This window comes from Geotrypetes seraphini, chromosome 12 (assembly GCF_902459505.1).
Source record: "Geotrypetes seraphini chromosome 12, aGeoSer1.1, whole genome shotgun sequence".
In the NCBI taxonomy this organism is placed as follows: Eukaryota; Metazoa; Chordata; class Amphibia; order Gymnophiona; family Dermophiidae; genus Geotrypetes; species Geotrypetes seraphini.
Genome location: NC_047095.1, coordinates 100,017,162 through 100,043,399, shown reverse-complemented (window position 1 = coordinate 100,043,399; position 26,238 = coordinate 100,017,162). Strand labels below are relative to the sequence as shown.

General features: G+C 43.7%; 1 protein-coding gene across 1 annotated transcript in view; it reads right to left on the bottom strand.

Moving 5' to 3' along the window:
* LOC117346391 (extracellular calcium-sensing receptor-like) overlaps positions 1 to 20,265 on the bottom strand; it is a 35,507-nt gene extending 15,242 nt beyond the window's left edge. Inside the window, exons 1-2 of the mRNA XM_033915876.1 lie at positions 20,153 to 20,265; positions 16,511 to 16,638 (exon numbers count right to left, since the gene is read on the bottom strand). Coding sequence (XP_033771767.1) covers positions 16,511 to 16,636 — 126 coding nt within the window. The 5' untranslated portion in view covers positions 16,637 to 16,638; positions 20,153 to 20,265. The remainder of the gene's footprint in view (positions 1 to 16,510; positions 16,639 to 20,152) is intronic.
* Between the last annotated feature and the right edge of the window lie 5,973 nt (positions 20,266 to 26,238).

The following is a 26,238-nucleotide window of genomic DNA, read 5'->3' as shown; positions in this document are numbered from 1 at the left end:
CCACTTCACAGGTCGCGGACCTGATGGGCCGCCGCGGGAGCGGACCGCTGGGCAGGATGGACCTCTGGTCTGACCCAGTGGAGGCAACTTCTTATGTTCTTATGTTCTTATGTTCCTGTGGATTGAAAGATATATGGCAGGTCCTTCATTTTGATGCTCGGGAATTTTCTTTCTGCTCCCATGTTTATAAATCATTTTCACGAATAGATTATGTTTTCTGTTTCAGATCAATTAGTACAACAGGTAACAGAAGTCATCATAGATTCCATTGTTTTGTCAAATCATGGTGGAGTTTGGATTAAATTTAAGTTTGCTGAGCAAGATTGTGGTAGACCTGTGTGGAGATTTAATAATACATTGCTTGCTGACTCAAACTTTCTAGATGAATTTCAATTAAAAATGAATGAATATTTCCAAATCAATGCCTCAGAGGAAATCTCATTAGAAACATTGTGGGATGCTTTCAAAGCTACCATGAGGGAACAAATTATATCATACTAGTGTTTAAGTCAATTACATTAACGGGTACTAGTAAAGCCTCCTTCCCTCACATGTCCCCTATTTTCAGACCCAGCTCCAAACCCATTTTTACCCTCCCCCAGCCCCCTTCTTTTTTTTTTTTGTAAAGAAAAGAATAAAACAAAGGATAAAACGGCGATTCTGTAGAAAAAGAACACAAAACCACGGACTGAAGAAGGCACAAGTGAAAACACTTCACGCAGAGAGTCAAAGACGGACTTCTCGGCTCCGCGGAAAAGTAAGAACTGAGGAGACGTGCCCTGCGCTGGGCGGGAAGGCACTCGCGCATGTGTGGTGCGGGCGACTCAAAACTTCGAGTTTCTTCAAACAAGTCTGCTTGTGAGGCGTCCGCATCGGGGCTCTGTCGGATGACGTCACCCACTTGTGAGAATACCTGCCTGCTTGTCCTGGGATAATTAGCTAATACTCTTCCCACTTTATTCGAGTTTCCATAATACAGAGCCTGTTGAGAAAACAAATCTTTCCTGGCCAGTTATGAAATCTCATTATATTTATATCTAGCTTTTAAGAGGGCCTACAAAGTACTTTGTTCCCATTCCACAGCCAATTTTGACTCCAAATCCTTAACATTTCACTCTAAATTAGAAAATTCCATTTAAATTATTTCCTAATATGTGCCGAATCCTATATAATAAAAGTCTAAGTGCGCATGCGCACTTAGGGTTTCGTGTTCCCTGCTGCCATGTTTTCTGTTCCCTGGCCAAATTATATTTAGAACGCGGTGGCAGGAAACACTCTGGCTACTCCCCCTCCCATCCTCACTCACCAACTGCTGGAGGAAGCGCAGGCAAGCTCTCTCCCTGCCCGTGTCCTCGCCACCCCGGCTGCCGGGATGAGGGCTTCACGGAGCAGCACTGGTGGTGACTGCCAGGAGGAGGGCTTCGAGCCATTGAGGGTTAAGCGATGCTCCCATGAGGATCGAGGCCAGTTGTACCAAACTTCACATGCCATACAGCACCTCAGTAGAACGTTTCCTCTGACATATGTGATCGCGTCAGAGGGAACGTACTTCCGAGGGGCCTATGAGGTTCACAAAAGCCAGCTGCGATGCTCACAATGCTGCATACTGGATCGGGAAAACAGGTAAGGGGTGCTGCTGGAGCAGGGAAGAGTTGTTACTGGACCGGGGGAGCAGGGGAGCAGGAAAGAGGGACAGAGGGGGAGCAGGGAAGAGGTGCTACTGGACTGCAGGAGCAGGGAAGAGGTGCTACTGGACTGGGGGAGCAGGGAAGAGGGACAGGGGGAGCAGGGAAGAGGTGCTACTGGACCTGGGGAGCATGAAGAGGGATGGGGGAGCAGGGAAGAGGTGCTACTGGACCGGGGGAGCAGGTAAGAGGGACAGGGGGAGCAAGGAAGAGATGCTACTGGGCCAGGGTAGTAATGAAGAGGGACAGGGGGGCAGGGAAGAGGTGCTGCTGGACAGGGAAGTGGAGTGAGGAGGGAAATGCTGCTGGTGAGAAAAGGGGGCTCGAGCTGAAAGGGAACAGATTTATCAGAGGAGTTTCCCTCCAAAGCAGGCTCCTTCTACTCGTCAGCTTGTCAAGAGGCAGCATCCCCAGAAGCAGCAAAAGCCTCAGCCACCTGCTGTACCTAAGGCTCCTCAGCCTTTTTGACTGTCTAGAATGGAGCATAACCTCAGTCGTTCTGCCATTTCCCGTTTTTCCCCCTATCGGAGGTCGTCTCCATCATTTTTACCACCGATGGATGACGGTTACTACCGACCTCTGGGTCCTTTCCATCATCAGAGATGGATACTCTCTTCAATGCCATCAAGTTCCTCCGGAACATCCTCCAAGAGAGTATCCTTCCAATCCCTCCCAGACTGCTCTTCTTCAGGAAGCTCAAGCTCTCCTTCAGCTTCGAGCTATCGAGCCAGTTCTTCTGGCTCAGCAAAACAAGGATTTTTACTCCCGGTACTTCCTTGTTCCAAAGAAGAGGGGCGATCTGCGGCCTATTTTGGATCTCAGGGTGCTCAACAAATTCCTAGTCAAAGAAAAATGTTGTATGTTAACCCTGGCATCTCTTTATCCCCTCCTCGAGCAGAACGACTGGTTATGCTCTTGGATCTCAAACAGGCCTACACACACATTCCCATCCATCCGGCCTCCCGTCAGTACCTCAGATTTTGTGTGGGGGACTCTAAATTTTCAATACATATACTTCCTTTCGGTCTGGCCTCCTCACCCAGAGTCTTCACCAAGTGCCTGGTTGTGGTGGCCGCTGCTTTCAGGAACCATGGTCTTCAAGTATTCCATACCTCAACGCCTGGCTCATCAAAGACTCCACGTCTCAAGGCGTCGTCGCAGCGACCCAACGGACTATCTGGTTCCTGCAAAGTCTGGGATTCAAAATCAGCTTTCTCAAATCCCATCTACAGCCATCTCAGACTCTTCAATTCATCGGAGCTGTTCTGGACACAGTCCAACTCAGAGCATTCCTTCCTCAACAACGTCTGGAAGCTCTTCTCCATCTTTGTCATTCAGTGTCCTCTTGCCTATCCATCTCGGCGAGACACATGATGGTTCTTCTGGGTCACATGGCTTCCACAGTACACGTGACTCCTTTTGCCACACTTCACCTCAGAATTCCTCAGTGGACCCTGGCATCTCGATGGACGCAGATTTCCGACCCTCTGACTCGACACATTCAGGTCACTCCTGCTCTGACACAGTTTCTTCGCTGGTGGATGCTCTCTTCCAATTTATCCAGACCAATCTTTTGACCTCAATAATCTAGTTGAGGTGTAGGGAATCAGTAGTTTATGAATAAAAGCAGGTGTTTTGTATAGCAAAGATTTGAAAGTAAGCAGACAGTTTATATATTATACGGTGAGCTACTGGGAGCCAATGCATGTTCTTAAGGAGAGGTGTCACGTGATCGAATTTCATAGCTTTCATTATAAGTTTAACAGAAGCATTTTGTGTTCAAAAATTCTATTGGTATATAATATCGCTGTTGATACTTCCTTTGTTCAAGTTCTTTTTTCTGTTTGATTTTGTTGATATTATATACCAATAACAGAAGCATTTTGGATAATCTCTAAACATCTGATTTCATTTTGGGCTATTCCCTTGAATAGAGCATTGCAATAATCAATTTTAGAAACTACCAAGGAATGAATTAATATGTTAAGTGACTTTGGACATAGAAATTTTGAAACTGAACGAATTTGACGAAGTCTGAAAAAAATTGATTTAACAATACTACTAATGTGATCATGATAGTTAATTTATAATTAAAGATAACCCCTAGGATCTTAATGCTACTTATCGACTGTAAAGTGGTACCCTTGATGGTGATTGGAAAAATGAGCTTAGAACCATCTTTCCAGGGAAAGAGCATAACATTTGATTTATTAACATTAAGAGCTAATCTGTTAGCATCAAGCCACTGGTGAATCTGTTCGAGTTTCTTATTGATTGCTATTGTTTCAAGAGGGTTATTGGAATCTCACAGATGTAAAAGCTGACTATCATCTGTGTAAGCGAATACGTTAAAACCAATGGATTGGAAGAGAGTCATCAAGGGTGCAAGAAAAATATTGAACAAAAGGGGCGAAAGAATGGACCCTTGTGGAATACCATGTGTTGCTGAAAAACTTTCAGAAGTTATATTTTTAAAGGACACAATCGGGGAACAGTTTGCAAAGTAAGATTTAAACCGAGAGGACCTGATCCGTGATGCCAGTAGACTGTAGTCTATCTATAAGAAGGTTGTGGTCAATTGTATCAAAAGCATATGAAAGATAATAGAAATCAGGAGAACAGATTTATGATGAACCAGAAAGTAAAGTATGGAGGTAGACATGCCAATCAAAGAATGCTCTGCAGAGTGATGCTGTCTAAAGCCTGTTTGATTTGGATGTAAAATGTTGTTTTTTTTCTATGAACTTTGATATTTGATTGAATATCACCTTCTCAGTCAGCTTTGCTAGGAAGGGGATATTTGCAATTGGTCTGTAGTTTGATTCCTTGGGACTAGTTTTTTGATCCTTAATAATGGGGCAAATAACTGTTTCCTTCCAGGCTTTGGGCATAATGCTTTGTTGAAGACTCTCATTAATTAGGGCAAGGATAAAAGGACCAAAAATTACAAAATAACATTTAAGAATGAAGGGGGGATTGATTCTGCTTGGGAACCCTTAATATTAATGGTCTTAATGAGGGATTCAATCTCCATAAGATTTGGTAGGTTGAATTGTGAGCATTTTGAGGATAGTGACCCTTGATCTAATATTGAATATAGATTAAAGGTAAGATTTTTCCTGATGTTATTAACTTTGTCTGTAAAATGAGTTACAAATTCCTGGGCAGTGGGCAAGATATTGGTTATTTGAATTTGCCTTTTGGTTGTAGAAGTAACCAATTTTAATATAGAGTAAAGTGCAGAGGAGTTTTTGGCTTTCAATATTTGGCTTGAGTAATATTTCATTTTTGCCTGATTTATTTTTAATTTATACAGTCTTGAGTGTTCTTTGAATTTTTCGATATTGGTCTGGGTTTTATCCTTTCTCCACCTACGTTCTAAAGACCGAAGCTGTTTTTTGATAAGAGCAAGTTCTGCCGTAAACCAGGGATTTGAAAATTTTCGTGCTGAAATGGATTTGAGTTGTGTTGGCACTAGTTCATCTAATAGCAGTTTTGTAGATACATTCCATTGGGATAGGAAATCACCCAAAAAACTGGTCTTTAAGTCTGAGAGGTCTAATTTAAAGACTGCGGTAATCAGATCTAAAGAGAGATTACTAAAATCTCTAAACTTAATAGTCTGATGCATTGCATGACCTTTAATATGGGAAGTTGTATAGGTTAGAGAGACTGAGTAATGATCTGACCAGGGGACTGGCAAGCAGGGACCTGTCAGATAATTAACAGTTGCAGAGGAGGGAATTAGAGCCATATCTATTGTATGTCCTGCTTGATGTGTTGGAACTGTTAATAGTGGACATAAATCAAGGTGGTTAATGTGAGAAATAATTTCTTTAGTGTAATTATTGCAAAGATCGTAAAAATGGATGTTAAAATCTCCAAGGATCAGGGGATTTGTAATAGAGGAACCAAAATCTAAAAGAAGTGATTGTAATAGGGTAAGATTTTCATGATTGATTGGTGGGGGCAAATAAAGAAGAAGGGTATCTATTTTTGGTCTAGTCTGTAAAGTGAATTGCAGGAATTCAATTGAAGAGCTTGCTGGGGAATATTCAGTGCCTAGAAACATAGAAACATAGAAATAGACGGCAGATAAGGGCCAAGGCCCATCCAGTCTGCCCTCCCTAATGTCCCTCCCCTACCTTTGCCCTGTGAATAGATCCCTCCTCTTCCTTTGCCCTGTGAATAGATCCCACTGACGATCCCATCTGGCCTTAAAATCAGGCACGCTGCTGGCCTCGATCACATGTAGTGGAAGACTATTCCAGCGATCAACCACCCTTTCTGTGAAAAAGAATTTCCTGGTGTCAGCTCGTAGTTTCCCTCCCCTAATTTTCCACGGATGCCCTCTTGTTGTCGTGGGACCCTTGAAGAGGAAGATATCTTCCTCCGTCTCTATGCGGCCCGAGAGATACTTGAACATCTCGATCATGTCCCCCCTCTCTCTGCGCTCCTCGAGTGAGTATAGCTGCAATTTGTTTAACCGTTCCTCGTATGGGAGATCCTTGAGTCCTGAGACCATCTGGGTGGCCATTCTCTGAACCAACTCCAGTCTCAGCACATCCTTGCGATAATGCGTTCTCCAGAATTGCACACAGTATTCCAGGTGGGGCCTCACCATGGATCTATACAATGGCATAATGACTTCCGGCTTTCGGCTGATGAAGCCTCTGCGTATGCAACCTATGACTTGTTTTGCTTTGGATGAAGCTTGCTCCACTTGATTGGCAGCCTTCATGTCCTCACTGACGATCACCCCTAGGTCACGTTCTGCTTCAGTTCTTGTTAGGATCTCGCCATTTAGGGTGTAAGTCTTGCATGGATTTTGGCTGCCCAGGTGCATAACTTTGCATTTTTTGGCATTGAAGCTGAGTTGCCAGGACCTAGACCAGCGCTCCAGTAGGAGTAGATCGTGCATCATGTTGTCGGGCATTGAAACATCATCTATTGTGCATTTGCCCACTACATTACTTAGTTTGGCGTCATCGGCGAATAATGTTATTTTACCCCGAAGCCCTTCTGCCAAGTCCCTTATAAAGATGTTGAATAGGATTGGGCCCAAGACCGAGCCCTGTGGCACTCCACTGATCACCTCCATCATTTCAGAGGGTGTGCCATTCACCACCACCCTTTGAAGCCTACCTCCAAGCCAGTTCCCAACCCATTTCGTCAATGTGCCACCTAATCCTATAGAACTCATCTTGCTCAGCAACCTGCGGTGTGGTACGCTATCAAATGCTTTGCTAAAGTCCAGGTACACGATGTCCAGGGACTCCCCAATATCTAGCTTCCCCGTCACCCAGTCAAAGAAGCTGATCAAGTTGGATTGGCACGATCTCCCTTTTGTAAATCCATGTTGACGGGGATCCCGTAGATTCTCCTCATCCAGGTTCTTATCCAATTGGTGTTTTATTAGAGTTTCCATTAGTTTGCTTACTATCGATGTTAGACTTACTGGTCTGTTGTTTGCTGTCTCCTTCTTGGAGCCTTTCTTGTGGAGTGGAATGACGTTAGCCGTCCTCCAGTCCGACGGAACGCTGCCTTTGCTAAGGGAGAGGTTGAAGAGCTTGGACAGTGGCTCCGCCAGGACATCACACAGCTCCCTTAGCACCCTGGGGTGTAGGTTGTCAGGCCCCATTGCCTTGTTAACCTTGAGCCTTGATAGCTCACTGTAGACACTGCTGGGCGTAAACTCGAAGTTACTGAACAGATCAACTGAGTCAACCCTTATCTGTAGCTGAGGGCCAAGCCCCGGCGCTTCTCGGGTGAAGACTGAGCTGAAGTATTCATTTAATAGTTGGGCTTTTTCTGAATCCTTTTCCACATAGTCTCTGTCTGGTTTCCTAAGACGTACAATCCCGCCTGAGTTTTTACTTCTGTCACTGATATACCTAAAGAAGGATTTATCTCCCTTCTTGATGTTTTTTGCCAGAGACTCCTCCATGTGAAACTTAGCCTCCCTGACTGCCGTTTTGACGGCTTTTGATTTGGTCAAGTAGTCTGCTCTAGAGACCTGTTTCTCTGATTGTTTGTAAGAGATGAATGCTTTTTTCTTCTCCTTGATAAGGGCCGAGATCTCTGTAGTGAACCACTTCGGCTTATTGTTCCTTCGTTGTTTACTTACTAATTTAACATAGCGGTTTGTCGCTTCCTGTATGGTGGTTTTCAAAGTCGACCACATTTCTTCCACGCTATCGGTTTCTGCTTGTTCTTGTAGCGCCTGGTGAACGAAGTCTCCCATTTCTTTGAAGTTTGTGTCCTTGAATTTGAGGATCTTGGTCAGTGTGGTAGATTTAGTGAAACCTTTCCTAAGATTGAACCATACCATGTTGTGGTCACTGGAGGCCAATGTGTCGCCCACCGAGACCTCTGTGACACTTTCTCCATTGGTAAGTAATAGGTCCAGTATTGCCTGATCCCTTGTTGGGTCCAACACCAGTTGCTTGAGACCAGCTCCCTTCATAGCATTTAATAGCCTCCTGCTGCTGCCGGAAGCAGAGGTAAGTTTATCCCAATCCACATCAGGCATGTTGAAGTCACCTAACACTACTGTGTCCCCACGCAAGGTGATATTTTCTATATCACTGATTATTTCCATATCCAGGTCATCATGTTGTCTTGGGGGTCTGTAAATTATGCCAAGATACAAGCATTTGTCCTTCTCTCTGGCCAAATTAACCCAAAGGGATTCCCCAGTGTACTGGACATCTGAGATTCTTGTGACCATAATGTCATCTTTAGTATATAATGCTACACCTCCCCCTATTGATAAAGAATCATTAAAAATGATTGCTAACCTTCCTCCACGCTTTTGGCGGTAATGGTTATAAAGAAAGTAAAATCCTGAAGGACAGGTGTAAGAAAGATAGGCTTCTTCACCTTCAGTAAGCCATGTTTCAGTTAGACATAATACATCAAAGGAACACTGGACAATTAGGTCTTTGAGTAGATGATATTTGGTTTTAATGGAACGGGTATTGATTAAACCTATATTAATTTGTTTGACCCCTGGGTCTAGTGAAGCCATGTTTATACTAGGGGAGACTATCTGATGAGGTATCAGCGGAATATCTAGATGCTCTGTAGGGCAAAGAGAGGCAGAACTTTTAGCTGACTTCATTGGCAGGTGCCCACAAATAACTGGGATAATAGAGGAAGAACTATCCATTTTGGAAGAGATATTTGAGTTAAACATACAAAATGAGGCGTGTCCCAAACTAAAATGAACTGGGAAAAGGATTAAAAGAAGAAATAAAAATGAGACCATGAATAAAAAGCAGCTTTTAAAGGACTTACATGATAGAATCACCAAATTTTCCTTGGCACACAGCAGTTACGCACAAAGGAGCGCATTAAGGAGCATCAACTGCTCCTTAAGCACGATCCTTTGGTGCACGCCTTCGATGTGCGCCGCAAGGAGCCTGAATTTAAATGGCATGTACTGGTTTCAGGGGGGATAACAAACAGATCGGAGAAGGTTATCATGCCACTGTATCGGGCCATAGTATGCCCCCACCTGGAATGCTGTGTCCATCACTAGTCACTATTCGTGAAGAAGGACATGGTACTCCTCAAGAGGGTCTAGAGAAGAGTGGCTAAAATGGTTAAGGGGCTGGAGGAGTTGCTGTACAGTAAGAGATTAGAGAAACTGGGCCTCTTCTCCCTTGAAAAGAGGAGACAGAGGGGATATGATCGAAACATTCAAGATAATGAAGGGAATAGACTTAGTGGATAAAGACAGGTTGTTCACCTTCTCCAAGGTAGAAAGAACAAGAGGGCACTCTCTAAAGTTAAGTGGATAGATTCCGTACAAACGTAAGGAAGTTCTTCTTTACCCAGAGAGTGATTGAGAACTGGAATGTTCTTCCGGAATCTGTTATAATAGAAAACACCCTCCAGGGATTGAAGACAAAGTTGGATAAGTTCCTGCTGAACCAGAACATATGCATGTGAGGCTAGACTCGGGGCACTGGTCTTTGACCTAAGGGCTACCGCATAAGCAGACTGCTGGGCACGACGGACCACTGGTCTGACCCAGCAGTGGCAATTCTTATGTTCTTTTTTTATTATTATTTTATTTATTGATTTATTTGTTACATTTACAAAAACACAAGTATATCCAGTTCAAACATAGCATATAAATGCTCATCAAATAATTTCTAAAGCAATAGTTTATCAATGATCAAATCCACATTAAATGGCTGAGAGTGCCAAAGCTTAAAAGAAAAAAGTTAAAGTAACAAATTTTAACATCTTGATAGGCTAAAAGATGTGGCACATTCTTTAAATCATCAATTATACTCTCCAACAAACAAATAATAATTTAAGAAACTGCCTGCAAAGGTTTATTTCTAAGAAAATCTTCTAACTGAACTGGATCCAGAAACACATATTTGTCACTTGCAAATGAAATAAGGCACTTACAAGGGAATTTTAAGGTCGCGCCCAGGGCAGGATTAACCAATAGGCCAAGTAGGCACTTGCCTAGGGCCCAAAATGGTCAGGGGGGCCCGATGAAGGAGGCATCAACATTGTTTTTTCCAAATGGCGATGGACCCCTCCAGCATCAATTAGCAATGCAGAACCCCCCCAATCAGCAATGCAGGCCCCATCCCGATTGGCAACGTGGCTCCCCATCGACAGAAAGTAATACAAGCAAGCAATGCGGATAAGAAAGGCAACGGGAACTGTAATTGTGCAAGCGGTGCTGCTTGCCCAAAGCTTCCCTCTGATGCAGCTTCATTTAGAGTTGATTATTTTCATTCTCACAGATTCTTGCTGTGGGGGAGAAGTACAAGACAGAGATCCAATTTTTAAAATTTGGGTCAAAACATGCAGCATGAAATCCTACCCTAATGCTTTTCAGTGCTGATAGAAGGATCAATAGGATCTGATGAGTTTTAGCATATCAAATTATATCACGAGTTCATACTTATTTTAGTTTATATTGTGTTTTCCTTATTCATTAGTTTTAATGCTTGTATTAGTTACTTAGAATTTTATTATGTATGATGTTATTATTATATTGTATGCTGAGTACCTATTGTGTAAACCGCTATGAACTGCTGGTTAGGCGGTATATAAAAATAAATTATTATTATTATGTTTCCGCCTGGGCACATGGTGGGGTGGGGCGTGGCAGGGGGCCCAGTATACTTGTGTGCCTAGGGGCCCTCGACGAATTAATCCTGCCCTGGTCATGCCCACCGCTAAGGCCTTGGGCCTAAGCAATAGAAACTACTTCCTCTTTATCTGAGTCTGCTTAGAAACATCAGGAAATATTAACACTCAGCCACAACACAGAGCTTGTTTCTTAGTAAAGTACAACTTCAAAATAACCTGTTTCTCTAGTTCTGTTTTGAAAGCTACCAAGAGTGTAGCATGTTTTGTAATTGTGTCCTTAGAGGACTCAAGAAAATGAGACAGATCCAAACTGTCTGGTGATACTAATTTATCTATTACCCTCTCATTTACCACCTCCCTAGAAGCCCTCGGTATGTAAAAGAGGTTATCAGGCTCAAAGGTTTCCACATTAGAGTACTGAAAAATCTCCCTCATATCCATTCTTAATAGCTCCAATGGAGATAGGTAATGAGTGATGGGAAAATTTAAAAAACAAAGTTTTTTTTAGCTCTCATATAATTCTCCATTTTTTCCATCTTGGCATGAACCGTTATACTATCTTTAATATTAGCAGAGGCAGAACTCTGTAAATTATTGACTGATTTATCTAATTTATTTCCTAGCTTTGTTATTCAAGTTTCATGCTCATTTATTTTAACTACTGTATCAGAGGAGAACTGGCACAATTTCAAAACTGTATTTTGCAATGAAGACTCAATTCTATTGACAGTTAACCATACATCATTTAAAGTGACTACTTTTTCTTTAAGAAGAACATTCAGGCTTGGCTCCACAACCATTTGTACAGGATTCAAATCTTTTGTTCCCACCATACCAGATTGATCTGAAACACTAAGTCCAGTTATATAAGACAGTTGTAAGGAGGAGGTTAAATCCTCATCCTTGGAGGGTGTCTCTACTCTTCCAACAAAGCTTAATGGGAGGTGGTGATGGCTCTCCTGAGGAAAGGGAAGCAGACTGAATACCTAAAGATACCTGCTCTTCCAACTGAGACAATAAGGAAACCATAAGGTGCCGATCCATTGGGCCCACACCTGAGGCTAATAGATGGATTTTCACCTTTCTTTTGCCCGTGGTGGAAGGCATTGATAACAGTCCACTCCCGATTCCTCATGGGCTTCGAAGAGGTACAAAAAGAGCGTGTCCTGCCCCTTTGGCCATGCCCCTTCAGACACATGATCAAGGGCCGCATACCATGGCTTCCCTTGATTTTTAAAGAGTCTCAAAGGACCCCTCTCATTGCATTGGATGCCAGGATTGCTGCGGGGGCTGCCTGCCTCTGGTTAAATGAAAAGTGCTGTTGGCAGCATTGGTGGCTCCCTCCTCACAGCTTCCCTTGATTTTTAAAGAGCTTCAAAGGACCCCTCTCATTGCGCTGGATGCCAGGACTGCTGCGGGAGCTGCCTGCCTCTGATAAAATGAAAAGTGCTGCTGGCGGCACTGGCAGCCACAATTCTTATGTTCTTATGCTTTTTTAAATCTATGTGCCACTACCATTAACCTGATAAATTATTTTTATATTGGTCGTTAAGATTTTTTGTTTTCCATTATTCAAGATCCAAGTTTTAACCTAAAACCAATCTTCTATGTCTCCGTACTGCTTTCAAAGCTCAATGCTGCCTCTCAAAATTTTGTTGTTTTTTGATGTTTATTTTTTTTCTGAGGAGTAATGATGTGACCTCACCTTGAGTACTGCATTAAGTTCTGGTCTCTTTATCTCAATAAAGATATAGCGATACTAGAAAAAAATTAAAAGAAGAGTGACCGAGATGATAAAGGGGATGAAACTCCTCTTGTATGAGGAAATACTAAAAAGGTTAGGGATCTTCAGCTTGGAAACGAGACGGCTGAAGGGAGATATGATTGAAGTCTACAAAATCCTGAGTGGAGTAGAACAGGTACAAGTGGATCGATTTTTCATTCTGTCAAAAATTACAAAGACTAGGGGACACTTGATGAAGTTACAGGGAACTACTTTTAAAACTAATAGGAAATTTTTTTCAGTCAGAGAATAGTTAAGCTCTGGAACACATTGCTAAAGGATGTGGTAAAAGCAGTTAATGTAGCTGTTTTTTTTAAAAAAAGATTTGGATGAGTTCCTGGAGGAAACATCCATACTCTGTTATTAAGACAGACATGGGTCAGTAGCATGGAATGCTGCTACTATTTGGGTTTCTACCAGGTACTTGTGACTTGGATTGGCTTCTGTGAAGATTCTGGACTAGAAGGATGATAGGCTGCCTAGGAAGAGGTATGGCCAATAGGAAAAAGGAGGTATTGATGCTTATGTACAAGACTCTGGTGAAACCTCATTTAGAATACTGTGTACAATTCTGGAGGCCACACCTTCAAAAAGATATAAAAAGGATGGAGTAGGTCCAGTGGAAGGCTACTAAAATGGTTTGTAGCCTTCGTGATATGGCGTATGGGGGCAGACTTAAAGATCTCAATCTGTATACTTTGAAGGAAAGGTGAGAGAGGGGAGATATGATAGAGATGTTTAAATAACACCCGTAATAAAAAAATATTACTCACCAGGGATGGGCTGTGGTCCTACGATAACCATTTAATACAAAAAGGTGGAGGAAAAGCCTCAAATTGTATAAATTATCATCAATCATAAACAATTCAAAGCTGCATATATTTTTTTTCATTGGTAAAAAACCTCACCACCGCCAAAATGTAATTATCAATTGGGCACAGGGAAAAGAACAAAACGTTTTACTTAGCTTGAAAACATGGTCCGGAAAGTCGCCGTCACAGCCGTTGAAAACACAGTGGCCCAACTGTTGAAAATTGTGGCAGCTACCAGATAGTAATTCCAGAAACCATGTCCAAATCCAACAAGTACCTTGTTTCGCTTAAATAAAGCTTCTTCAGAGATTGAAAATTGCTGAAAACTCCACTACCCTCCCATGCACACCGGCAGAAAAATGACGCACTACTTAAAAAGAAGCTCAAGATCCATTTCTGGGAGCATTTCCAGGTCATGACATCACATCAGCTGTCATCATCTGTAGAACGCTACCCATTCCACCCGCTGGTTCAACCCCTTAGGAAAAGTGTGTCAAGAAAAAATATCCAGTGCTGTTCATGCTGGTACAATGTTCACTTCACATCACCCCTCCGCAGTGTTAAAGGGATGTGCTCTAATACAAAACATAAAAAATCATTAAAGTTGTGCTGCTCTTTGATACAATGGCGGGTTAAAATATCAATTTCTTTTTTATGGGTTATGTTAGACTGATTTTCAAACAGCCTCGTTTTCAAACTCTTAGATGTATGGCCAATGTATGGTAACTCACAGGGGCATGTCATCCCCTACACCACTCCTCTGGTTTCACAAGATATCAAGGAGCATAATCTGATAGCTTTCCTGCCTGGGACTTGTACCATAATGCCTTCCTGCATAATGCGTGCATGTAGGGCAGGATTAATTCATCGAGGGCCCCTAGGCACACAAGTACACTGGGCTCCCTGCCCCGCCCCACCCCACCATTCACCCAGGCAGAAACAGGAAGCTGCATCAGAGGGAAGCTTTGGGCAAGCAGCACCGCTTGCACAATTCCCATTGCCTTTCTTATCCACGTTGCTTGCTTGTCTTACTTTCTGTTGATGGGGGGCCCGTGTTGCCGATTGGGGGCCCACATTGCCGATCGATGCTGGAGGAGCCCATCGCCATTTGGAAAAAAACAATGTTGATGTCTTCCTTCATTGGGCCCTCCTGACCGTTTCGGGCCCTAGGCACGTGCCTACTTGGCCTATTGGTTAATCCTGCCCTGTGTGCATGTTATCCTATGGACACATTAGTGGTTAGCGCATGCATTAATTTACACGTGCTAAACGTGCACTATAATGCTTAGTGCACCTTTGTAAAAGAGGGTCTAATTCAGGGGTGCCCAACACGTCGATCGCGATCGACCAGTAGCTCAGGAAGGCAACGCGAGTCGATCGCGGAGCCCATCCCGGGCTCCGTGATAGACTCGTGTTGCCGTCCTGATCTACCAAGCCGATCAGCCTTCCTCTCCAGTGTTCTCTCTAGGGCCTTTTAGCTGGGCGGTTCGCCCAGCTGTCATCTGCTGCTGCCGTCGCTGCTGAACATTAAAAAAAAAAACAAAAAAAAACCGTCTTGGAAATTTCAGCCCATAGCGAACTTATGCTCCGTGGCTCTAACGTGTGCGTGCCGGCTTCCCTTCTCTTCCCTCCGAAACCGGAAGTTATGTCGAGGGGGGGGAGAAGGGAAGCCGGCACGCACATGTTGAGAGCCCTGAAGCAAGCGTTCGCTATGGGCTAAGGCGGGAGACAGGTTAGTGAAGCATTTCCTCTTCTTGCTGCCGGGTCCTGCCTACTTTCTGTTTCCGCGAAGGCAGGACCCGGCAGCATTTCCCCCAACAGCTCGATCGCGATGCTGGTCGGCCGAAGCAGGGAAAGGTTGGGGCGGCGTTGGCTTTCGGGCCTGTTATTGGTGGCGGTTTGGGTCCCGGTCCCCGATGGCAGTGGCTTGGGGGAGGGCAGGGAGAAAGAAAGAAAAAGGGCAGGTAGGGAGACAGAAGGAAAGAAGAGAAACAGAAAAAAAATAAAGGGAGGCAGAGAGAAAGAAAGGGCAGGGAGAGAGGGAGGAAAAGTTGGGGGAGGGAACGAGGTCTGGAGGAGAGGAAGCATACAGGCTAAAAGAAGGGAAGAAAGATTGGATGCACAGTCAAAAGAAGAAAGTGCAACCAGAGACTCATGAAATCACCAGACAAGGTAGGAAAAATGATTTTATTTTAAATTTAGTGATCAAAATGTGTCTGAATTTATATCTGCTGTCTATATTTTACACTAAGGTCCCCTTTTACTAAACCACAATAGAGGTTTTTTTAGCGCAGGGAGCCTATGAGCATCGAGAGCAGCGCTGGGCATTCAGCGCAGCTCCCTGCGCTAAAAACTGCTATCGTGGTTTAGTAAAAAGGGAGGGGGGTATATTTGTCTATTTTTGTATGGTTGTTACTGAGGTGATAGTGCATAGAGTCATCTGCTTTGACCTCTTTGAAAAACCCTGGAATAGGAATGATAATTAACATTTTCTATGCGTATAGTGTGCTTTGTGTTTTTTTTTAAATTTTATTGTTGGTAGATCATTTTGACTTGGTCATTTTAAAAGTAGCTCGCAAGCCCAAAAAGTGTGGGCACCCCTGGTCTAATTGATAAGTATAAGTTTGGTTGAATTCTCTCCATGCATTTCAGAGTTATGCTGGAACATGCATACACACACATACATAGATACATCTGTATATAGATGGACCTGAATGCCAAGCAGCACATAGGAATACAGTGGATGGCAATGCATTCAGCATACACTAATCATTAGCACTTGCTATATCCATTAGTGCCTCTTACCTCCTCTTTTACTAAGGTGTGCTAATCGATTAGTGCACGTTAATCAAATTAGCGCATGCTAAACGCTAAAGAGTCCATAGACTAACATGCATGCATTAGCATTTAGCGTGCACTAAATCGATTAGAGTGCGCTAATCAGTTAGCGCACCTTAGTAAAAGAGGGCCTATAGTGCTGGGAGGAGGTGGGTGGGGGACTTGGGAGCTGTTTAGAGGTCAAGCACCAAGGCGGAACTCCTGGGCCCACAACAAAGCATCGTACCGCTGCCTATGGTACAAAGTAAAATAGAGAAGCTCCTTACCTGTGGGTAGTGGTATATCCTGAATACATCGGATACCTGACTTGAATCCTCAGCCAAAAGACCTTCAATTAAAGCAGCAAGGGTACCAGATGTTTTGCATCTGTAGTTAGGGTTTCTGAAACTCATTCCTGAAAACAGAGTCATGGCAGTATGCATTACAAATAAGGGATTGTTGTAAGAGTCGTAAATGTGAAAGCCCAGAGTGAGGTTGGGTAAGAGCTCTGAGCTATTGTTAATTTCCTCCACTGAAGACACAAAAGCCAGGAAGTCATAGTAGTTTGTTAGAATAGTTCTGTAATGACATTAAAGTGTTCATTTTGTTATTATTTTGGATTTTACTCGCACCCTTTTTGCTCGCACTGAGACATCCAGCTCAAGACATGTTCATTTCCTACTGAATACTACAAAAGGATCTGGCAAACAAAGAGCTTTTTTATATAATATATTTAATGACATGCAAGGATACCCATGTATTTACCAGTATGAAGCAGTCATTTATGTAATCTAATCTAATCTAGTCTTCAGTTTATATACCGGGTCATCTATCGTTGGAGGTCAACTCGGTTTACAAGAAGTCAAGAGACTAGAACATACATAAAATAAGGAGCAATAAAATATAATATAAATTAGTCTATCATAGAAGGAAATCTTGCAATGTTAACAATTAATAAGTTCTGCAGGTAAGCTAATTAGATATTGTGAGAATAGCAGGGTTTTTAAGGTTTTCCGAAATAATTGCAATTGATCTATTATTCTAATAACACCAGAAAGTCCATTCTAAATCCCTACCAACTTGAAAATATAGGACTGACAAAGATTCCCAGTTTATCTAATTTACATGTGCACAAAATGATTGGCATCAACCCGGCAGATTTCATGGCCCTTTTACTAATCTGCAGTAGAAAGTGGCTTGCACTATTTTGAGTATGTGTTTTTCCAGTTTTCTGAGGGTATTTCCAGCTAGCTGTAAAATGTATTTGAAGAAAAGGCAATTCTGCAATTTCTATGTGGAAGTCCCAAAACTATGGCCCTCTTTTACAAAGGTACACTAAGGGGTTCATAATAAAAAAAAAACATAACATCTAAAAAGTGGCCTAAATGGCTACTTGGACGATCAAAAAGCCTGATCGTCCAAGTACCCATAATCAAAACTGGTTTTAGACGTATCTAAAACCAGCTTAGGCCTTTCCCCTGCCACTAAACGCACAGAGAGAAAAGAGGCGTGTTTAGAGGAGGGGAAAGGGCGGGCGGTGGGCGGGAGGTGGGCCGACCTACACCTAGGTGTGCAGCAGGTATAACCAAAACCTTAGGCAGGTTGCCTAGTCGGCACTTATATGTTTTCACTTAGACGAAGTCAAAACAAGTATAAGTGCCGAAAAAGGGGCAGCTGAGCTGCTGCGATCAGCTTAGCGGCCCCAGCAACCTGCCTACCCCCTACAGCAATGATCGCAGCAGGAGAGATGCCTCATCTCCCCTACCGCGATGCCATCACTCCTCTACCCGAACTGCTGCGACCCACGGCAGGAGAGATGCCCTATCTCTCCTGCCGCGGGTCACGGCAGTTCAGGTAGAGGAATGATGGCATCGCGGTAGGGGAGATGAGGCATCTCTCCTGCCACGATACATCACCCCCCACACACAACATCGGGGCAAGAGGGATCCCAAGACCTCTTGACCTGTGGCACAGACCCCCCATTACATTCAGGGCAAGAGGGAGCCCAAGCCCTCCTGGCCTCTCGCCCCCCACCCCCCTAAACGATCGGGCAGGAGGGAGCCCAACCCCTCCTGCCCAGGTGGACCCCCCACCCCCCACTACAATATGGGCAGGAGGGATCCCAGGCCCTCCTGCCCTTGACACAACCCCCCCAATGATTGCCCCCCAAAACCCCCGATCGGTCCCCCGCCGACCCGTGACCCCCTGCTGACCCCATGAGCCCCCCACCCCCATACCTATAAAATGTTGGTCGGACAAACTCCCGGGCCTATTCTGGTTGGCCAAGGTGCCCCACCTGTGGGTACGGTTTCAGATGCCTGGGCCAATCCGGCCCCATTCTGCAGCCGTCTGGCCTGCCGGATGGGCAGGTTTGGCACCCGTCCATCCGGCCAACATTTTACAGGTATGGGGGGTGGGATTGGGGGTGGGGGGGTCGTGGGGTTGGCAGTGGGTTACGGGTTGGCGGAGAGAGCTGTTTGGGGGTTTGGGGGGGCGGTTGTTGGGGGAGATTGTGTCAAGGGCAGGAGGGCCTGGGATCCCTCCTGCCCGTATTATAGTGGGGGGTGGGGGTAGGAGGTCCACTGAGCAGGAAGGGTTGGGCTCCCTCCTGCCCTATCGTGTAGGGGGGTGGGGGGTGAGAGGCCAGGAGGGCTTGGGCTCCCTCCTGGCCTGATCGTAATCGAGGGGTACCGTGGGTGCCCGGGGCACAAGGGCTTGGGCTCCCTCTTGCCCCGATGTCATTGGGGAACATGGGGTGCCACAGGGCAAGAGGGCTTGGGCTCCCTCTTGCCCCGAACGTAATGGGGGGGTCGGTGCCACGGGGTAGGAGGGCTTGGGCTCCCTCCTGCCCCAATGTCATGGGGGGGGGTTGGTGTGGATTCTGTAACCGGTGTTGTTTTTGACAGACACCGGTTATAGAATCCAGCTTTTAGGCGAAGGACTGGCTTCTCCTTCACCTAAAAGCCCTTGTGTTGGGCATTTGGGGCTTAGGTGTTTTTTTGGTTCATTATGGGGTATAAGTGTAGATGTCGTGGAGGTATAAGTTGTCACCACCTAGTCTCTGGCCGAGCGGTTTTCCAACGCTAGGCAGTGACACACTTCCAACACCTGGCGTGAGCCCCTTTAAAGTAGGGTTACCTTGCAAGCAGGATACCTTTGGAACAGCTGAAGTGTGTTTCATACAAAAACAGTCCAGTAGTCAGAATGGCTTAAATAGAAGCTGAGAACTTTATTTAGGCACACAGCCTCAGCCACACAAATTAATACTGTTTCAATGGTGAAAAAAACTTTCACAAAACCAAGATTCTTCATAAATCAAAACATAAATCCCATATCTCTGGACTTCACTCCATGCCACACAGTCCATGCGTTCCTCTTCACCAGAGCTTGTGTTTCAACAGGCAATTTGCTCTCCTAGTCACAAGTTTCAATTCAAAACAGACTTGAAAACAAAAGGGAAAATCATATGACATAATTATTTACGCTAGCCTTGCAAATAATCAGCATGGCAAACCGAGCAGTCCTTTAGTTAACTTTACCCAGCTCCCCAAAGCTTATGGAGTTAGTTGTGCTTCACAGATTGCTTAGGGTAATTGGTTAACAGATACAAGCAGGCACAGAGGTTTGTAATATGAAACCAGAGGCTTTCAGCTGCTTTCTCTCTGGGACTTGAAAGGGCTGACCTACGGCTGAAGCAACATGCATAAACTGTTATGATTCACACAGGCATATCTCCAGGGATTAACTTCTACCTCAACCTTCACAGTTCCTAACATAAGGTAGAAAAGGTAAGTTGGAAAGATACCTTCTCATCACACTCCTCGAGGCTAGGAAATCTCCATTCCTTCAGGTTGGAATTCAGGGAGATTATAACTGTCCTCTATCACCATAGGTTCAGGCATACACAGATCTATAGGAAGGTTTCTAACCTGGTCCTCTTCCATGATCCAGTCATTTCCTGACAGTGATTCTGACTGCTTCCCAGTCAGCACAGATTCCCACAGGGCTTCTTCCTCCGTCCTGGGACTCCTCCCCGATCTGGTTTCTGTGCCTCTGCCTGCTTCTCCTGCTCTCCTTATAGCTCATTACAGAGTCTCCCTTTAAACTGAGGGAAGAAGTCGCTCCCCTTTTGCTACAGGGGAGAATGTTTTCTTTCCTTGACTTGAACTGTTCTTAAGGCACCCTGCTGTGCTGCCTTCTGCTTCACGGACTCTGTAAAACAATAAGGACAATCATTACTGTCTGATCTCAGTACATTATCAGGGAAGTCCCAGCTGTCTGGACCTTCTTCCCTTTCTCCCTCTGAGTCCACTGAATAGTCAGCTGCCTTACTCCCCCCGGCTCTGATTTGGTTCGCCCTCCTGCATCTGGGCTTGTAACTCTTACCAAATATCTCTGTGACAAGCCTCGGGGTTGCAGGATTGTCACAAAGTGTAGACGTAGTGGTGGTCTGGGCGTTTAAACAGCTGAATGTAGAGGCAGGCCATTATTTTAAAAAAACTACATTTGAACGTTTTTTTTGATTATGGACATTTTCCCTGCTTCTACTTTCAACGTTTAAGGTCTTAGGCCAAAAGGGGACTTAGACGTTTTTTTTTATTATGCCCCTCCACGTGTTTTAGCACGCATTTGGTGTGCACTAAAACAGCATGTGCACTAACTGCTAATGTGTCCATAGGATAACATACACGCATTAGCATTTTGCATGTGTTTAGCGTGTGCTAATATTTAACGCGCGCTAAAAAGCATAGCGCTCCTTTGAAGAAGAGGGGGTATGGCCCTCTTTTATTAAGGTGCACTAAGTGTTTTAGCGCACGTTTATTGCATGCTAAATGCTAACGAATCCATAGGATAACATGCACATGTCAGCATTTAATGCATGTTTAGGATGCACTAATATTTAGCGCACGCTAAAAAGCATAGCACACCTTAGTAAAAGAGGGGGTATATGCATAAATGCCATCAAGTAAGTATTGAGGCTGCAACTTCTTTTATAGAGGGTCAGGGGTAGAAGGAAGAAATAAAGAATGAATATAAATTTTTTTTGCCACTACTCACTCTAAGTCAATCCTCTTTTGCCTATGCAGATGACATCCAGCTTTCGTATCCATTAAATATAGCTGATTCCAATGAGATAATAAATATAAATAATAAGTTAAAGATAACATGTTGGCCCTGAATGCAACCAAATCTTCAATGTTTTTTTCCTTGGAAAAAGGATCTTATATTCTCATCACAAATACTCTTAGATAATTTCCCACTCCAAAAAGTAACAACAAAAATATTAGGAGTCTTACTAGACCAATAACTTTCTTTTCATGATCAGATTAGTTCAGTAGTTAAAAACTGTTTCTATAAGTTACGTCTTATTAGATCTTTATCCAAAGTTTTAAAACTAGAAACTCTTAACATTCTCACACATTCTTTGGTCATTTCTAGGCTAGATTACTGCAACACATTGTATCATGGCATAACCCAGAAAGAAATAAGAAGGCTACAAATTATACAAAATACAGCAATAAAAATTATTACTAACTCAAAAAAATATGATCATATCATACCTCTTCTACAAAAAGCACATTGGTTACAAATTTCACACAGAATAATCTATAAAATTGCACTGATAACCTTCAAAATCCAACAAACCAATGCACCAATATTTCTGGTCATTTTTTGATACCATATTCTCCAGCTAGGTACCAAAAGATCTTCAATTTTCTCAGTCATAGAACCCCAGCTTTGGAACAATTTATCAATTTATCTATGTGGAGAAACCTCATTAGAAAAATTTAAAAGCACATTAAAATGCCACCTGTACAAAGACACATTTAGATAGGATAATTCATCTATCATTAATCCCAGGCTCAAAATACCTAATTTTAACCAGACCTTATGTATAGGTCACAATCTCCCCTATCCTCTTTTTTAGGCTTAGCCATATTTTTAAAACATTCTTCATCACCCTCCTGATGTTGTTTTTTCCCTAAATGTACTCTTACTTTCTTCAAAGATTATAGTTCACCCCACTTCCCTTTTGTATCACTAATTACTTGTGTACATACATTGTATGTTTATTTGTATAAATTGTTTTATTTTTGTCTCCTAATTTTAAATTGTCATAACATTGAAGTATTTGATATTGTGTGTACAACAAACTTTTAATAAACTTGAAACAAAAAAGAAATTCACAATTATGCTTTGAATAGGAGCTGAGATACTTACGTAATATCTCCAATCAATTTAGGAACAGGGCTAAAGGATATAGGGTTAGTTATTTGAAAATTCTTATAATTTATGATTTCTCCAATTAAGATGTCCCCCATCTCTGCAGTACCATTGGTTTAACAACCCACCATTTTTTTCTGTGCATTTAAAGTTAACAGTATTCCATGAGATACTGAAAAACATTTAAAAAAATCAGACCCAGGTAACCTCCCATCTTTCAAGATCTAAAATAACTTATCCTATAATATACTTGCTCTTCAACTGCACTTATTTCTGATGAAGGATATTGTACAGGTCTTGGTAAATCCACTCTTTTATACTTTTCTGCTATGAGAAAACATATTTCTACATGAACACAAAGAATACTAAAGGGACATATGGTCCTTATAGAGATCTGGTTTACAAAGGTGTTTATCTTTCTGATATGTGTATGTAATATTGCATATAGGTTTGTTTTTTGTTTTTTTAATGACCTTACAGAAACCCTGCCTCATTAAATGAAGGACAGATATTCTTTTTATTGAATGCTTAGTGATAGGTATAATAATACTAATTATCATCATCATTCATTTTGTCTACAGCCATTTGCATGATCAGAATTTACCAGATATTATCATATTTTGAAGGACAGAGCAGTTTTATAATTATTACAAAACACATTCACTTGATACATAATGCAAATAAGTTTGATCACATCACTCCAATTTTGAAAAAAGCACATTAGTTACCTGTTTCCTATTAACATGCACCCCCTCTTTTGAAAGGCCCATGAATTAAATAGTTGGCCAGTAACAGTAGCTGAACTATAGAAGAGTGAATAGATAGCAGAGGTCAATGGGGGGTTGAATGGGGGGGAGGGTATGGAGGAGGTAAAGAAGGTGGGTATTTGATAGAATTGAAAGAATGGGCATTGGATATTGTTAGGTGGAAGGTTGAATGGGAGTTAAGTTTGTGAGGAGAAAATATTCTTGTTGGTTTAAGGGGGGATAGTGAGGGATAGGTAGGGAGTGAAGAAAAGTGTGGCTTACTTTAATGGAGTGGTTGGTGGGTTTATCATTGGTTAGAGGAGTAGAGTGTCAGCTGCAGTTTTCTTCCCCTCTTTTGGATGGTTTTTGTCCGGTAAGCGCTTTGGGAAACTCCTGGGGATGAGTTGGTGGCAGTAAATGCGGCACTGGGCTGGGAGTGGCAGTGTTGCTAATTTCCAGTTGGAGAGGGAGTTTCTGGCATTGCGGTGTGGAGGGGAGAGGGCGGGTGCTTGCTTTCTGTAGATGCAGCTTGCCGGCTTCGCGGTGCTGCTTTGGAGCGGCGGTTTGGTTTAATTATGGACCAGCTGATTGGTATCGTGGCTGTGTTAGTGCAGCTTGGGAGTTAGCTGTTTTGGGGGTAAGGAGAGTGGGGTAGCAGTTTAGCAGCATTGTCTGTGTAGTTTTGGTGGTATTTATTTGGGCTGGCCTAGGCTACTGAGTGACTGGGCTATTGGGCTGTGCATTGCTTGGCCTATTTGGTGCACAGAGTAGCAGTGAGGAGTGTTCCTGTCAGGGGCTGCTGAGTTGGGGGAGTGTATTTCTGAGCAATATTAGTGTGGCTGCCTATTATTTGTTGTTGGCAATAATGGGGGGTTGGGGGGTGTTAGTTGGGAAAGTGTTTGTTCCTTGCTGTGTGTTTGCTCTTTAGGCTAGGACTTTGTTGGGGGGAGTATTGGAGCCTGCTTTGGCCTTGCTGGGTGAGTGTGGTCCTCACCATGGCTCCTAAGTTACATAAAGACTGTAAGGTGGAGAGGGTGTCAGCCAGTCAGAGGAAGGTGCCCAGTGTTGCGGTACGTGGCAGGGCGGCTGGTGGTGGTGGAGTATCTTCACGTGCCATGTCGCGTGCCAGAGTAGGTTCTCATCGACAATCATCTTGTGCAACTGTGGTGGCTGCTGTGGCTTCTGTTCCTCAGTGGCTACATATTGCTGTGTAGGAAGTGGTACAGGAGGATGGTGAGGTACCAGGTCCATCTGGCTTGTCTGCTGGTGAATTGGTTCCAACTGCTGGTGAGTTGAGTCAATGTGCTGAGGTATTTCATGGGATAGGTCTGTGGGATGTGGGGGCTGATAAGACAGGGGGTGTGGGCATTGCAGACAGGGGGGCGGATTGGAGGAGGGCCGAAGTCTTTGGGTAAGACATTAAGAGATAAGAAGTTTTTGAAGCGATCACAGGTATAGGAATCCTCTGACTCCTGGGATTCGTCCCATTTCCCATCTTCCTCCTCTTCTTCGGAGGTGGTGCCAGTGGTTGGGCAGACTGGGGTGGTGCAGGGGGTGGGGGTGGGGATCAGATTTCTCGTAGTGGACATACGCTATCTGCTATTACTCCTTTGGATGGTTTGTTGTCCCAGAAGTGGCGCAGGAAGATAAAAGAAGGGTGATAAAGGGCAAAAGAGAAAGAGGAAAGTATCCAAGACTATTTTTAATTGGTTTTTGGGGTAAATATTTATTCTAGTGTTTTTGGGGGAGTGAAACCTCATTTGTATCCTGGCTTGCTGCAGTATGTGTATATGATTTTGCGGTCCTATCGCACGTATGGGGCTGGGTTTGGCTAAATTATGATGAGCATTTTCATCATAGCTTGGCTCAGGATAAGTCTGAGGCTTGGGGTTTCCGTGATATGGACTTTTGGTTATCTGATATGACGGTGGGTCACCTTTTTTTGTGGTAGAGCCCCTTCAGGGGCTACAGGGGCACATGGCTCCAGGGATGGAGGGTGTCCTTGGGTGGCTCTGGATCACAGTTTGAAGGGTGGACAGGGGGAGGAGTGGGGAGAGGTGGATCCATTGACTGGTAGGGTAACCAGCATGGCTCATTTGAGGTACCTTGCTTTTAGTTCAATTCAGGATGTTGCCCTGGGTGTTGCTTCCTCCACGAATGTAGCCAGTGTAATGGCCCACACCTGGCAAGTCGGTGTGTGGGGGTGTGGGGACCGGGCCAGTCCATCAGGTCTGGGGGGCCAGGAACATCTGGGGTGGTTGGGCAAGGCTCCTTCCCCCATTAATTTGGAGGTGTTAGAGCAATTTTTGGCCTTTTATCCTAACAGTTTCGATGCCATTTTACTTTGGGTGGGTTTTCTGCTGGTTTTGTGATACCGTTTAGTAGGCCTTCTTTGGTACATCATTGTAATAATGCTAAGTCTATGCGGATGCATGCTGGGGTGGTTCGAGATAAGTTGGCTAAGGATATTAATTTAGGGAGAATTGCAGGTTCGTTCCAGGATCATCCCTTAGATAATTTGGTGCTGTCTCCTTTGGGGGTGATACCCAAGAAAGAAGCTGGTAAGTTCCTTCTCATACACAATTTGTCTTTCCCTTTGGGTAATAGTGTGAATGCATTTATTGATCCCAGTTATTGTTCGGTACAATATGCTTCTTATGACTCCGCTTTTGACATATTGCATTCTCTGGGGCATTAATGGCTAAAGTGGATATCGAGTCTGTGTTTTGTTTGCTGCCTGTACATCCTAAATCTTTTTATTTGTTGGGTTTTCATTTTGGGTCTTACCCAAAGACTTCGGCCCTCCTCCAATCCGCCCCCCTGTCTGCAATGTCAATGAAAACCCAATAAATGTCAATAAGTGTATGCCTTTGGGTTGTTCAGTTTCCTGTGCCTATTTTGAGGCATTTGCTATTGTTTTTACTTTGGGTGGTGCAACAGCGGTTGGGGTATACTTCCATAGTACATTATTTGGATGATTTTTTATTTGAAGGTGCTGCCTCGTTGGGCAATGTGAACACCTAGTGGCTGTTTTTCAGAATGTG